Genomic DNA, 14572 nt, shown 5'->3' on the forward strand with positions numbered 1-14572 from the left:
AAGACTCTGAGGTTTTGAGACAACATTTTTAAGATAAACATAACCTAGCAGGAGAACAGGCCAAAAAATGCAGCTTGGGAGACAATCTCAGAGCACCAGTGCATTATAATTGTCTTTTCAAGCTATCTTAAAAAAAATTAGTGATATTTGAAACTTAGGCCAACAGGGAAGGGGAACAGTAGCATGATTCAAAACCTACTTGAACTGCATTTTAATATAGATCCTAGATAATTCCCTGTTTATTGATGAGCTGCCTACTCACTCATATTCTTTCCCATATATTTCAAATCAGCACTTACCAGTACCGGAACTTGGAACCCAAAGTGAAATAATGTGCAAAAAAGTTCTTCTGAGGTGGGAGTGGTCTGTCCAAACGGAAGAACGTGTGATGCTCAACACAAGCTTTCCACAAATTCTTACATGCTCGGTAATTCACCATATTGAATCCCAGTAATGTTTCTCTAGATTCATGCTAAAAAATGAGGAAAATGTATTTCAGATAAGAGTTATTCAAAGTTATTTTTGAAACTAATATGAATATTGTTGGCATTGGTATTTTTTTTAAAATCAGGCTTTTTGAAGTGGTACTCTAATTTTCTATTAACTTTATGTACAACAAACTCTTTTAAAATACCTTTACAGGTTTTTTAAATAATTTTTTTGTTCCTCTGGGTTGTTTTTTGTTTTTTTTTTTTAAAGAGCCTGCTCAAAGGTTAACAGTCTGTTTAATTATACAGAAACAAGTCTAAAAGGTATGACCCGAACTACATGAAAAGAATTCCATGATTTGGGAGCTCAAAGACAATGCACCTCTCTGTTCAAAACTACAATTAAGATGAGGAATTGTTGTGCACTTGTGGTAGTTGGAGATTGGGAACAGGTATTGATCTCAACAGCAACTGACAATTCCTACTTTTAAATGATTCATTAGATTCCTGGGAAATGCAAGAAGCAAAATGGCAAAGCAAGCTAAGCTATTCTGCCTATTGAGAGAACTTGATATAACAACCTCTGTAGGTCCCAAAGTGTCAGCAGCATTCTTCTTTCTCTTCACAGTACTAAGTTCTCCCCAACATTTTGCACACCTTAACTGATTTCACTTAGTAGTGAAGTCTTTTTCCAAGTTAAGCTACTGTTGGTCTGCTCATATTCAGATCTGCTGAGAAACCAAGGTAGAGAGACCTGCAATTCTTCCCCCAGTGTTGTATTCAGGAACGACACAGTATTTTCAGCCACAGGACAAAATCAGGGGAAAATAAAGTGGATTTAAAACAAACAGCAAATTCTAAGTCTTTATTGATGAAATTTAAGAAATTATATCCAAGAAATGAAATCCTGATATTTTAATTCAATTACAAAGATTACTTATATCTCTGTTTTTAATTTCCAAGTGCTGCCAACTGTTCCCCATATTTTCTAGACATGTGAACAGAACCATTTAAAAATAAAAAATCAGAAACAAGATAACAGAAATTAAGTCCATTACCTATGCAGTTATAAAAGGCTTTATCAACAATATAAAAGTCAAACAATATAAACAAGGTAGATTACTATTCTGTAAGAGAGCAACTACATGTAATTATGGACTGCCTTCATCTGGATGCAGTAAAGGATGAAACAGCTAAGATTTTAGATTCTAACAACAAGTAATCATGATGTAGCAAATTTTCATGTTCTGTCAACCTTTTAAACAGTTGGAAAATAAAATTTGAAAAGTTATATGAGGTGGTGATCATGCATTTTAATGTCAGTCAAAGTATTATAATTATGGTTTGTGGAAAAAAATATAACCCGCTGTTTCCCCTAGTTTGTATTCCAGAAAACGAGCTGATCTGAATCTCATGCCACCATCTGATCCGTAGATCAGACAAGAAGCATGAAGGAGGAGCTGGTATGGCAGCATGAGAAGGAGCTGCAGCAAGATCAACTTAATTGTAATTCGAGACAGCACTTTCACAGGAACTTGGTGTGCTAGAGCTTTAAAGGTACCTTAACAATAGTTCTATTCATAGCTTTTAAAGCTTTCATTGCAGTGCAGGGAGAACTCATTCTCAAACCCTACCCTTCATCTCAATTACAGCTAGGGAATATTGTTTAAGGTAAAGAATAATATATGATATTGGCTAAGTACACTCATTCCTTCCCTATTCACCCTTGAAGGTTCTGTAATATTCTAATGTAACTTGGGCACTTGAAATTCATCTTAGCTGATGATTCTGGGGTGCAAGATCTGGTTCTATGGCTAGATTTAGAATAAGGTTGCTCCTGTATTCCTTGGAAACAGCAGCCTTGAATCAATGTGGGCTCAGCACATAGACCCCAAGCTAACATTTGTAATATCCAGAGTACTTCAGCTGAAAGCACATAAGGTAACAGGACATATAACAGTTATACTGCAGCCCTGCAGCCCACGGAATGCTTTTACATCACAAGGCTCCAGCAAGATGTAGAATGCTCTATGGTCTGATAACGACATGCAGGCATTTCAGGGGGTTATGTCTGTTGAGATCAGTGTTAGAAGATTATCTCAGAGAGTCACAGCAGGATTCTGCTGCAAAATTATTATCGTACTAATTTTGTCAGTAGTTTTTATTAAACAGAGGAAAACAGTCTGCTTGCTACAGACAGGAAGAGTGAAGCAGCTGAGATGCAATACTGGTAATGAAGCTCTGGGCCCCAGCACAAAACTACAGTAAGACAAATAGAGGTAGGGTATAGTCAAGTCCAAGTCATCTTTGTGATTCCTATTAGTAAAAATGCAAACCCAACAAAAAATCGGACTGGATATTGGTGCTCACACAGAACAGCTCAGTACTTGAGTAAGTACCTTGAGTGGGGCCATTCATTCACACCTACCTTTGCCTGCCTTGAAACAGTGACTCCAAAGCAGATCTCTTGCTGCTCAGGAAAGAAACTGGGTTGAAAAACTTACTCTCTAACGAGACCTTTTTTACTTTGGCTAAACAAGGAAAAGCCCCAGAAAAAAAAGCAAAATTCCCTACCCCATCTCAGAGAGAGAAAAAGACTTGTACTTTACAATGGCAGATGCTCCCCATACTCAACATCTTCCAGAAACAGTGAGCAAAAGTCCTGTTAAAGCTTAAATGCAGCACAGATACTTCTGCCAGCAGTGTTTGATCTTCACAAAAAAAAGGCAACACACAAACTTTGATAGGATTAGGCAGCAATCAAGTAGGCATTTAATGAATGCCAGTGCCACTTAAGATCAAGTATGCACTTGGGCAGATAAGCCTATGCCTCACCTTGTGATTTTAGACCAAGCTCTCTCTAAAAGTCTGTCAAAAAAAGCCAGGCAAAATTCAAAGCACAGGCTTCAGATACATAATCAATAATAAAAAAATAAAATCAATTATCTTGGCCACTCACTGAAACCAGGTTTCCATTATGCCCAGAAACCAATAGTATTGTTTAGTTCCAGAATCAAGTAGTTTTTCAATGGACATCTGGCCTCTAAAAGAGCAGGAGAAAATTTTTAAGAGTTTCTTTGGCTGCCGAAGAATCAAGATCACAAAAACATGCTGGATGGCATTAAAAGCTTGATGCTGGCTATTGATATTACTACAGCCAAGAGTGCAACTAAATAAAACCACAGAAGTTTAAGGAAACATCTAGAAAAACTAAGCTACTGAATTATTCTTGAACAGCTTCAACACATGTAAGTGAAGCAGCATACAGAGCAGGCACAACAATGTAAGGTACAGTGGAAAAACCTGCTACTGAAGTAATGGCTCAGGGGGCTTCTAATGTTGGATTAAAAAGTTCTACATAAAACATACTTTTCCCCATTAAAAAAAAAAAAAAAGGAAAAAAAAAAATCTGCTCCAGTGGATATATGCTCCAGCCATATGATTGTCAGAATACTCCACCAGCTTCTACTCAAGATTGCTTTATACTACTACTGGAAAATGACTGTGACATTCAACTGCTTCATCTTACTTTATTTAAGTGATTTATTTAAACACAGATATAATCTAATGAAAGTAGGCAAATAATTCTTTACTTATGTTGATGCCTTTAAGCTATGCCAAGTCAGCAAATAAATTTAATAGGCAATTACGAGATAAGGCACTTGCACTTTTGAGGACAGTTGCAATTAAAAGCTCTCAACACTTATTAGCAGTATTTGAAAAATATCTTTTTAAGATTATATAAATGTGTATGTAGCCCAGTTGGGAAAAAATAAAACCAGTGGAAAATTCCTTTCCCAAGTCCGCTAACTTAATATTCTACAGCATCTCAGCTTTGCATTCAAATAAATGTGGTTTCTCAGATGTACAATTTGTTATATATTTACACACCCGTTTGAAACACATCATCAGCATACCATGAATGTACTTCCCCTGCCATATTGTAAATAGGTGATTTAAAACATGCACTCAAAGCACTAGACCAGAGATATTTTACATACCAAATGTGCAATCACTGAGTCACTTCACCTAGTTTCTGCTGCCTAAAGAGAGTCATTTAGGCTCCCTTTATTGTTAATGGGAGCAAAAACAAAAGCAAAAGGAAGAATATATCACCAGAGAGCAACTTAATCCATCCTAAAATGTACTTCCTGCTCATGCAAGATGTTTCAGCCTTTGCACCTATGTATGTGGTTATTACAGAGGAAGACTAATGATGAACTATGGTGAGACAAGTATCATGAAACAGAAAATATGTTCATTTAACCTAACTTTAACTGAATATAGGTGAGATGAATCTTATCCTACAAATCTAGTCAGGGAAAGTAACTCTGGAAACAATAATTTTAATATTAACTGTGATTAAGAAATTAGTTTAAGTATGATTTCTTTGGAAGCCAAATTTGAGCTTTGATCTTAAGATATTCATGACTTGGAACGAATGAAAATTAAGTTCTTGCCACCAGTTTTCATCTGATACACAGAGTTTAAAGAAAAACACTACAAGGCTTTGTAATTTGTTGGCTTGGATAAGATGTCTCAGAAGAGAAATTACATTAATTATATAAACTACATTCTCATGCAAGTAACAATCTGTAGAGTATTAAAAAGCAACAGAGAAACAAGAGGAGAAAGCTATCTTTGTATTACCTTCTATTATAAGGAGATTTCTGCAGAAAATAGAAGAAATGCTCAAGTACACAGTACCTAATCCTATTTTATATCTAGGTATCTTAATCTTTAAGGTCCTGAACTCTGCTACCACAGCATTTCATCTAATTCTGATTTAGAAAACAACTGAAGTTCATAATGTCTGAATTAAAAAAAAAACCCCAAATTCTCATCTCACATGCAAATACAACTTTCCTGCAACTGTAATGGAAGTTATACACACTGGTATCAAAACAAAATTTGACATTAGCCTGCCTTTGAGAACAAGCCCATAGCTCCAGTGGGGTTTTACAAAAATGTTGTGTCACCCCAATACAACACTCCCCCTCCACCTTTTTTGTATCACCACTTTTCTGCTCATGTTGCGTGATGTCTGCTCACATTGACAGACATTCCGATTCACTTCATGATTTTAAAGGATCTGCTTTTAAGATACACCTGTATGACTCCTGTTTTCAGCACTAGTACCAGTCACCAGGCATTGGCCTGACCTGACAGAACAGGTGGTTCTCTTGTTTAACCATATTGCCCCAAAACCTGGTACAGCCCTATAGTACTCATGATGCATTTATGCCTAGAGTCACCTTTATGTCTAGTCTGTAACTCTGCATTTCAGGTCTTCAAATCATAGAACATTAAGGGTTGGAAGAGACCTTGAAGATCATTTAATACCAACCCACCTGCCATGGGCAGGGATACCTCCCATCAGACCAGTTCATTCAACCTTGCCTTGAACACTACCAGGGCTAGGGCATCCACAACCTGCTCCAGTGTCTTACCACCTTCATACACAGTAAATCCTTTCAGATGTCAGAACTGCACAAAACCTCTTAAATAATATGACAAGTTAATCATGTAGTCATATTTTTAATAAACTCCTCCATCTTTCCCCAGTGCTATGTCTGTGATCTTTCAAGAAGCTCATCTTTCAGGGGCACAGAACAATCCATTTCTGGTTGAATTAAATGCACAATGGTCCTGTGGTGCCTCGTGGGGTAGCAAACACACTCCTCAAGCAGTGAAACATTCAGCTCCAACCTTTTCCATGAGAAATTCAGGAGTAGGCATAAAAATTTATCATATGTAATTTAGAACTACAAAGGAATTCTTGTCTCTTCTGTTTAAAAAGCAAAGTCATCATGTATTACCAAATCTGAATAATACAAATCAACATGTTTATCAAACATTAATTTACAAGCATATATACAACTGAAGCAGCATTAAACACTACCTTTAGTTTTAGTTTGATTTTTATGAAATTTAAATTTAATATTGATTTACTTTCAACCTTTTCCATGTTTATCTTACAAATAAACAAGTTACATTACCTGCATACAAACGCAGAACTAACAGTATCTAAAATATAAGGCAAATCAAATTAAAAAGAAAACTTATAAAGCATTGTAATGGTCTATTTGAAACATGAAACAGCAAGAATGTTGGTGAAGCTGGACTTTTAATTGCAGACAAAACCAAGAATCAACATAGTATCAGTCAGTATAATGCAGACATGCAGTAGAAGAAATTTCATTGCTTTCAGGTCAAATTTAAGACAGTACTCACCAATTCTTTCCTAAGTTGAATAAAAAACTGCTTGCACTTGAAAGAAATTTTTACAATCTTCAACCTAAATGAAAAATAAAACCACAATATTAAAACATTTCATATACTGAATCATGGCTAAAGGCTTAAACACATCTACTGAAAATATACTTTCTAGAGAGAACAGGTTTCATTTCCATGGACACAACATAAGATGTCAAAGATTATATGAAATAGTTCATATAGTTTGAAATTTATGAACTGTGTATTTACGTTATCCATCAAATTTACTTGTTTACATCCTACACCTAAGGCAGTTGCTAATTTTGGTATCTTTTCCCTATTCCAAAGCCCAAAGAGCTTTTCTATCCCTAGGTCATTCCAGGCAGATGTTCTCTTTTCTGAGGCTGATTTCACTTATCTCTTAGAATATGAAAAAATCCTTTGCACTTCACCTGATCACTGAAAGACATTCTTTTTGTATGTTCTTACTTGTCTTTAAATATAACCAGAACTTGTTTTAGTAAAATAGCTAAGATAATATGCAAGCACAAAGACAGGACTCACAACCTTAAAAAAATTGATCACACTATTAGGAGGAAAAAAGTATTTACAGTATCACATGACAGGGAAAAATCTGCCTACAGAAGTGTTCTCCTTTCAGGTCATCTATAAACGTATGAAATACTGACAGTAATTCCAGACTCTTTTGTATGGTCACTCTAATAGTTATACAAAATGGGAAAAGACAGGCTGTATTTTCATAATTATATACTTTTTCTAAGAAATTTAATATTAGGACAGTCCATGTATTTTATTAAATATACAGGAGTGTCACTTTGGTCAAGAAAAAAGTGAGGTTCAAATTGTAAAAAGAAAAACATATAACTTTTGTTACTTGAAAAATGAACAACTGATACAATACTGCAAACTGACTGGAATTACTACTTGCATATTTATCACTTGCTGAATAAAAAACCCTTTAGAGCAGGAAGGATGAGAAGTAAAACATTAACAGACACCCAAGTTGGATATCTATATATAGAAATTCTCCTCTCAATTAAATCAAATAAAAATATTTTTCTTCAGGGGATTATTCAGAGCAGGAATGTCCTAATTTGTCAGGAGAGTCATTATCTGCAGTAGCATAAAGACACTCTGTGAACATTAGTGTTTAAATTATGCTTATTTACATCTTTTTCCATTTCTTTTTTCTTTCCCAGCCTTGCCATTAGTTTAACAGTTAACAATTAAAAAAAAAAAAAGCAACAAAAAACCAGCAGCAATATCTGTCCTATTTGTTAGGTTTTTTGTTGTTGTTGTTTTTTTTTAATTCATCACAAATTCTTGCTATCAGAGTTAGTTTCTCAAGGATTTGAAACTTAAAGGGGAGTTACATATTATCTACTGAAATCTAATTATTCCCTTGGCAATGCATCAATCTTCTTAGAACCTCCTGCGACAAAAAAACTGCTTAAGGGTAATGTAGGATGGATGTTATATTTGGATAATACTGGCTAGGATATACACTACTGATTATTAACAGTCCAACTGTGGAAAAAACAGGGGAAAATAAATTAGACTATTTAGACTGCAGTTAATCAACAAGTATGTTATTACTAATTTTTCTAACATTTTGGTGTACAGTGAAATTAAAAGAACGTTTTAATATATACCTTCTCAAAAAACTGAGCTACATACACTTTGCAACATATCAGATTTACTTAGCAATTATTCTGTTTATAAAAACATTTACTGTCTCTCACTCTTTGGAATTTCCTCTTCTGCTAAAGAAATTACTGCCCTTAGTGATTTACAAACTCAAAGAGAATAAGAAGAATACATAGAGAGTTTTAATCTCATCCCATAATTTAGGCTCAGAGTGAGGTCAGCTGACTTTTAAGCCTGCAACCATTTGGATCAGACTCAAAGCTGTAACATTAGCCAATAAGTCTAACTCAACTCAAAAGAGTCACCATTCAAATACAAAGAAAAGACTCGGCAAAATTGATTCCCAGTTATTTTAAAAAAATACAGCAGATAAGAGAGTTCCTATGCACTGCCAATATCCTGTTAGGCACTGAATGAGTATATCCACACTCAGCCCAAAGAATAGCCGTGTCTGCCTATGTTTTCTTTCTCTGACTGTTGTCGATGCTACATATCCAAGGAAAGCATAAGAACAGGCAGGCATCATTATTATTTTCCTGCTATAATTTTCCCATTCATAGTCACCTCAGACATCCTGAATAATAAAATATATTTTTTAAATGAAGAGATATTTGAAATCCTAGTCTAAAATGCAGATTGTACTAAAACATGTGGAAGGAGTCTCACGATACCAAGCCCTGCTTCTCACAAGAGGCTTTGCCATCCCAACCCTTGGGAGGGTGGGAAGGCAGGACATGAGCAATCCAGCAAATTTCTTGAGCAAGACCTCTTTGACACATGTTCTGGACCAGGCACCCAGGGAAGATACTCCTGGTAGCCCAACTCACAAGAAAGGATTGTCCAGATTTAGTAGCCAAAGACAAACTCGGCTACAGCAGCTGTGAGATGGCAAAGCTAACGATCTTAAAGGAAGTGGAGGGATGTAGCAGACTAAACCATGGGCTCAGGAGAGGGAACTCCAGTTTGTTCAGAGCAGTGGTGGGCAAAATCCCACAGAAGCTGCATTTGGGTCACAGGAACAGAGGAGAGGTAGTCTTAAAGGACAATCTTCTCAATCCAGAACAATCCTCATGTGCTGGAAAACATGCAAGCATGAGAAGAGGCCAGCCAAGATACACTCAGAACTGCTGACTGGGCTTAAACACAATAGGAAGTGTACAAGACGCGTAAGCAGGATCAGATGACCAAGGAGAAACACAGTACCACCTCATCATTCAGGGGTAAAGCTAGGAAATCCACAGCACAATTGCAGCTGCAACTGGCACTGGATGCAAAGGCAACAAAGCTTTCCAGAGATACATCAACTACAAACAACAGGCTAAGGAAAGCATGTTTCCAACTGCTGAACAGGTGGTCCAGTAACAAAGCAAAGGCTGACATACTCCATGATCTTCTCCCTTGGTCTTCAATGTCCTCGGATTCCCAGGTCTCTGTGCCTGGTAGTAAAGTCTAGGGAAAGGAAGAATTATATACAATGTAGGAAGATCAAGTTAGGACACACGGGATAAAAGGCAGTGTCCTTTGTTTTCCCCTATTCCTCGCTTGTCTTCCCCCTGTTTCATTTCTCCCCATGATCAAAAGGTTCATAATGAGCAATTTAGATAGAATATCAAATTAAGAGTGAGAGAACAAAGACATTTTACTTGGTTCTTCTCTAAGCAATACAGTTAAATCTTAATTTCTGCCCAATACATGCATTTCTATCCTCTCACTTGTATCAAAAAACAGGAGTACTGAAAAACAGGTATCCAAATATCTACTATACCCGTAAAGCACTATGAAGATGTTACACAGCTCTGGTTGCATAGGAGTAAGAACAAGTGGAAGCAAAAAGAAGAAGTATCAGTACTAGTGGCACAAGAGCAGCAGCATGATTATGGATAGAAAGAAAGGGTAATAGATCTATTATTGAGCTATATTGTGGAAACTGGTATTTCAGATTACTACTCATAACAAAAGAAAGCCTCTAACAGGGTGAAAGGAGGAAGGGTGGCTCTTTTTTCTTTTTTTTTGTAAAGACCAATTATGTTGGTAACTATAGTCTCCACAGCAAGAAATTAATATCCCTGGTGTCAGCTGATGTGGTTGAATACAAAGAAGAACTGTTTAGGTAATTACACAAAAAAAACCACACTAAGAATTTAGATCCACATCCCTGGCATGCAAACAATATGAAGCAGAACTCACAGAAACCTCCAACTTCCATTAGGGACATGTAGCTTAATTATGACTTAGATTGTACATACTCAGTAATTTACCAGTGTGCTTTACAGAACCTATTTCTACTATTGCTGTTTTCCCAAAAAAACCAGCAATAAAATCAGACTGAAATAAAACGCTCCTGATTATTACAGCATTCCATTTATAAAGCAGCCTTAGCCCAGAAATGGCTACAACATCTCAAAACTCTCACCTCATGAAGGATAACTTTCCTGAAATGTGTCACTATTATGAGGGCAGGTCTGACTGACTGGTACAGTAGTTTCAGGTTTATCATTGCAAGACCCAGTTTTAATTTACCCAGTAACCACAAAGATTGTAAACTTACATGCTTTGTAATTGTCTCAGACTTACCTTTCTTCAAATGCATACAGGTAAAACATTCACCACATTCAGTTGTACTGGCTGATAACAGCAGATAACACTTCGATATAGATTTGTTTTTTCTTTCTCTATCAAAATCAACTAAAATTTGACCAATTCACTGTTTCTCAGCTTGGCAAACCATGAAATATGTAACATCCTACAATGAACCTTGAGACTAAGCTTAGCCCAGAAAACCAGAATATCTCAGAAATTCACTGGCTTGCAGAAAAGATCAAGCACACATCAGCAGCAAACAAAAATGCAAAATCAGTAGCAAATGAACAGTTCTGATAATTTCTTTAGAACGAACAGCTTTTGTGCCTGGTGAGCTAATGTCTGTTATGATAATCTTATATGACTGATTTCACCCACTCAGAATGCAGCTATAGCAACTCAGCAACACAAGTAATAAGGCAGTCAAAGCAGATTCCAAACTGGCAAATTAAACCAATGGAAGGTTACTTCTGCAGGAACTCAAAGGCATTTCCAGAAAACTGACATAACTTCTGTAGAGCACCACAGAGGTTATAGAGCACATCTAAAGAGCACTACAGAAGTCACGGTACAAAACAGGATTTCTCATAGATCTTTCCTAATCTTATATGAATGAAGAACAGGATCCCAACTTAAGCAGACTGATAAATAAGGTAGGTTGTTTAATGGGAATAATTCCATCTTTACAGAACAGCTTTAAAACTATTTCAGTTAAGAGGAGTAAATCACAGCATTTTGTGCAGCGAAGACACATTTTTTGAAATGAAAATGGTTATTTACAGATGAAGAGATGACAATATCGTGAATGCTCCACCTCCGTTATTCACAGGTACCGTAACTACATTAAATTTCAAATACACAGTTCAATTAATTTATAGGTCACAAAGCAGGTAAGAGCAGTCAATATCCAAGTTAATATTTTTCAATTCAGCTGTCTCTTTAAAAACTGTAAGCTAGACCATCACACTGGCCCTGGCTATATAATTAATTAAATGTAAAGTATGATTACAAACTCCTGAAGAAAAAGAGTATTGAAATTCATTCGTTTCATTAGAGTTTCAAAGTTGTTTAACAGCACAGCATGCAGCCCAGGACAAAACTGCACCAGAAAATTCTCCATAGTACATAAGCTAAATAATTTTAACATGATGCAATGCAACTTAAGTTTCAGTCCTTTTAAGAGCGGTAAAAATATTCTGAAATAGCAAATAAAAACATTAAACAGTTGTCCTTACCACTGAAAGGTGTTAATTCGTACTCTGTTCTTAAAAATTAGTATTCCACCTGACATCACTCCAATCATTATTTCATTGTTACTCTGATCCTTTAAAAAAAAAGAGAAAATTACTTGAAGAACAGTATAAATATCTTTTGAAACCTCATATATATTCATTCTCATCTCTGTCTAAATACACAAACTAATGAGGAAGAAAATGTGTTTTAATAAGACAAATAAGAAATTAAATTATTCCCTCCTATTTAGGACAAACTTGAATGTTTGCTCTGAGCTCCTTATAAGCTACCACAAAGTTTTAATTTCTCAAGTTAGATCTTCTGTCTTTCACCAACTTTGAAGAAATAAATATGAGAGTATTCTGGTTTATTAAGAATAGCAGCACTAATAGATTGGCTTGGCATTTGCTACACTAAAAGCAACATCAATTCCTATCAAAAAGAAAATGCAGTCTCAGAACACAGAGAGATCTTAAATCAAACAATATTGTAAGCATATTTAAATAGCACATTTTTCTTGAAATATCTTTGAACTCTAATCAAGCACCAGCTATAGAACTCTCAATATGTGTGCAATAGCAGTAGATACAGTGAGCAGTTGAGTGGGGTACATTTCAAATTCTATTCCAATTTTCTAGTTGGAACCAAATTGAATATTTTCAAAGCTGACAGATCCTTACAGATCAAATGCACATTCAACAAGCACATTTTTCTTATTCACCATTAGCCAACTGAACTGGCATTCAAGGCAACAAAGCTCAACCTGATTAACACACAGATAACTAAGCACAAATTTAAGCAATACCCGCACTAGAGTGAAACAGCGGATATTCAATCAGTGAATCCTAGTTATGCACCTAATAAGATAATTTTTTTTCTTTTATTTTCTCTTGTAAGCAAAAGCCAGGAAAGCTCACTAAAAAGAAAAGTGTATTTTTTTCATAAATCTGAGAGGAATACATTTTTACATTGCAACACTAGTTCATCCAAACTTACCCTTGCATAGTGCAATTCAACTCCATAAAGGTCTAAGGTACGTGCTGTATTGAGATAATTGAACTCTGCTTCTGCAGGAGACAACCCTCTGAAAGAAAGCAGCTAAATCAGAAATGTTCTAACATAACCTCCCACATCAGGCTCCCTATGTGAGTGCAGACAGAAAATATGCATTCATTTTACTACTTCTATCCCCACCCTGAAGTTTGAATTTCCTTTCTCATGATAAACAGACTGTAACCCAAAAAAATTAACAGAAAAGAACTTATGTTTCCAAAAGAACAAAAGTCTTGACAAGAGCCCACAACACATTTTATTTTAATGCACTTTATATTCAAGTGTTTGTAGAGCCCTAGAATAAATTAGTTTTACAATCCTGTATTTGGCATTGGTAATTTAAATTATCATCAACTCACTCAAATGTCTTTACCCTAGCTAAGAGAATTTTCAAAGCCGTTATCTGAAATTTAACGTAGCATTCTGTAGTTTTGAAAGCAAACAACATGACCAGATCAAGCAAATGTTTTATAAATACTGCTTACATTTTGTTAAATTTAACTAATAAAAGGCACTTAAGTTCTAAAATATGAAGGAACCATCACTGGAAAGTATCACAATGTTACATACTGAAAAAAAAATATTTTCCATTGCTTCATTGCCTTTTCCTCTTTTTGAAAGGTCACAGACTCACACACAGGAAAGAGCAGATATTGAAGAAAAGGACTTTGTTACTTCTAAAGTAACTCTTTTACTGGTGAGAGCATCATGAAAACAAAGCCCTTATGGTCAGAACATTCCCAAAAACTGAAAAAAAGTTTCAAAGGAAATATGTCCAGCTAAGTTAATATCCTACATAATATGCACAAATACTGTTCTCAGAGAACCTTTAACTTAGCATGTTCATTATTTCACTAATTTAGATACAGATACTCTGTATAGACCATCAATGGTATTTATTATACAGGTATTTAATGTAAAAAAAACAAATCACATTATCTTAAAAGAAACAACCAAAACCAACCAACCAACCGAAAAACCCAACACCCCGCCACCCTGAAACTTTTAAGAAAAAATACTATTTTGTTTTATATAATAGCACAGCATCAGCAGTCATGATTTGACAAGGTCAGTATCTTCGGATGTAAATCCTTACATGTGCTGCTGATGTAATTTTGCTATTTCTTTTTCAAAGTCTTGAGGCTGGCTAGGGATGAAAGAATATTCTGAGAGGTAGCCTGGCAAGTTTTCTGAATGGTTGTAGTCTCCCAGCTCGGCTAAAATATTAAAAAGAGAGGTTATTGTTTATCACTGATGTACTTGGCATTGTGCAATGCCCCCAAATTCATATGAGTGTGCTCCCACATAATTTATGATCCACAGCAAAGAAAAATAGAGAAGACATCTGAACTCCCGATTTCCCTTTTGAATAAACAGTCACATTCTCAGTGAAT

The 14572-nt window shown here is 35.6% G+C and overlaps 1 protein-coding gene across 5 annotated transcripts in view; it reads right to left on the reverse strand.

Annotated features, from left to right (window-relative positions):
- The window catches only part of PTPN4 (protein tyrosine phosphatase non-receptor type 4), a 111578-nt gene that overhangs the window by 40477 nt on the left and 56529 nt on the right, over positions 1–14572 (reverse strand). For all 5 annotated transcript variants that reach the window (XR_015773065.1, XM_014249392.2, XM_088058643.1 and 2 more), the window contains exons 8-12: positions 14275–14395; positions 13122–13209; positions 12128–12216; positions 6663–6726; positions 300–472 (exon numbers count right to left, since the gene is read on the reverse strand). Coding sequence is in view for 4 of the 5 variants with exons in the window: in XM_014249392.2 (XP_014104867.1) it covers positions 300–472; positions 6663–6726; positions 12128–12216; positions 13122–13209; positions 14275–14395 (535 nt within the window). In the remaining variant the exon portion in view is untranslated. The remainder of the gene's footprint in view (positions 1–299; positions 473–6662; positions 6727–12127; positions 12217–13121; positions 13210–14274; positions 14396–14572) is intronic.

Source organism: Pseudopodoces humilis, chromosome 8 (assembly GCF_049639895.1).
Source record: "Pseudopodoces humilis isolate 2021_Gansu_Grassland_sample_001 chromosome 8, ASM4963989v1, whole genome shotgun sequence".
Lineage (NCBI taxonomy): Eukaryota > Metazoa > Chordata > Aves > Passeriformes > Paridae > Pseudopodoces > Pseudopodoces humilis.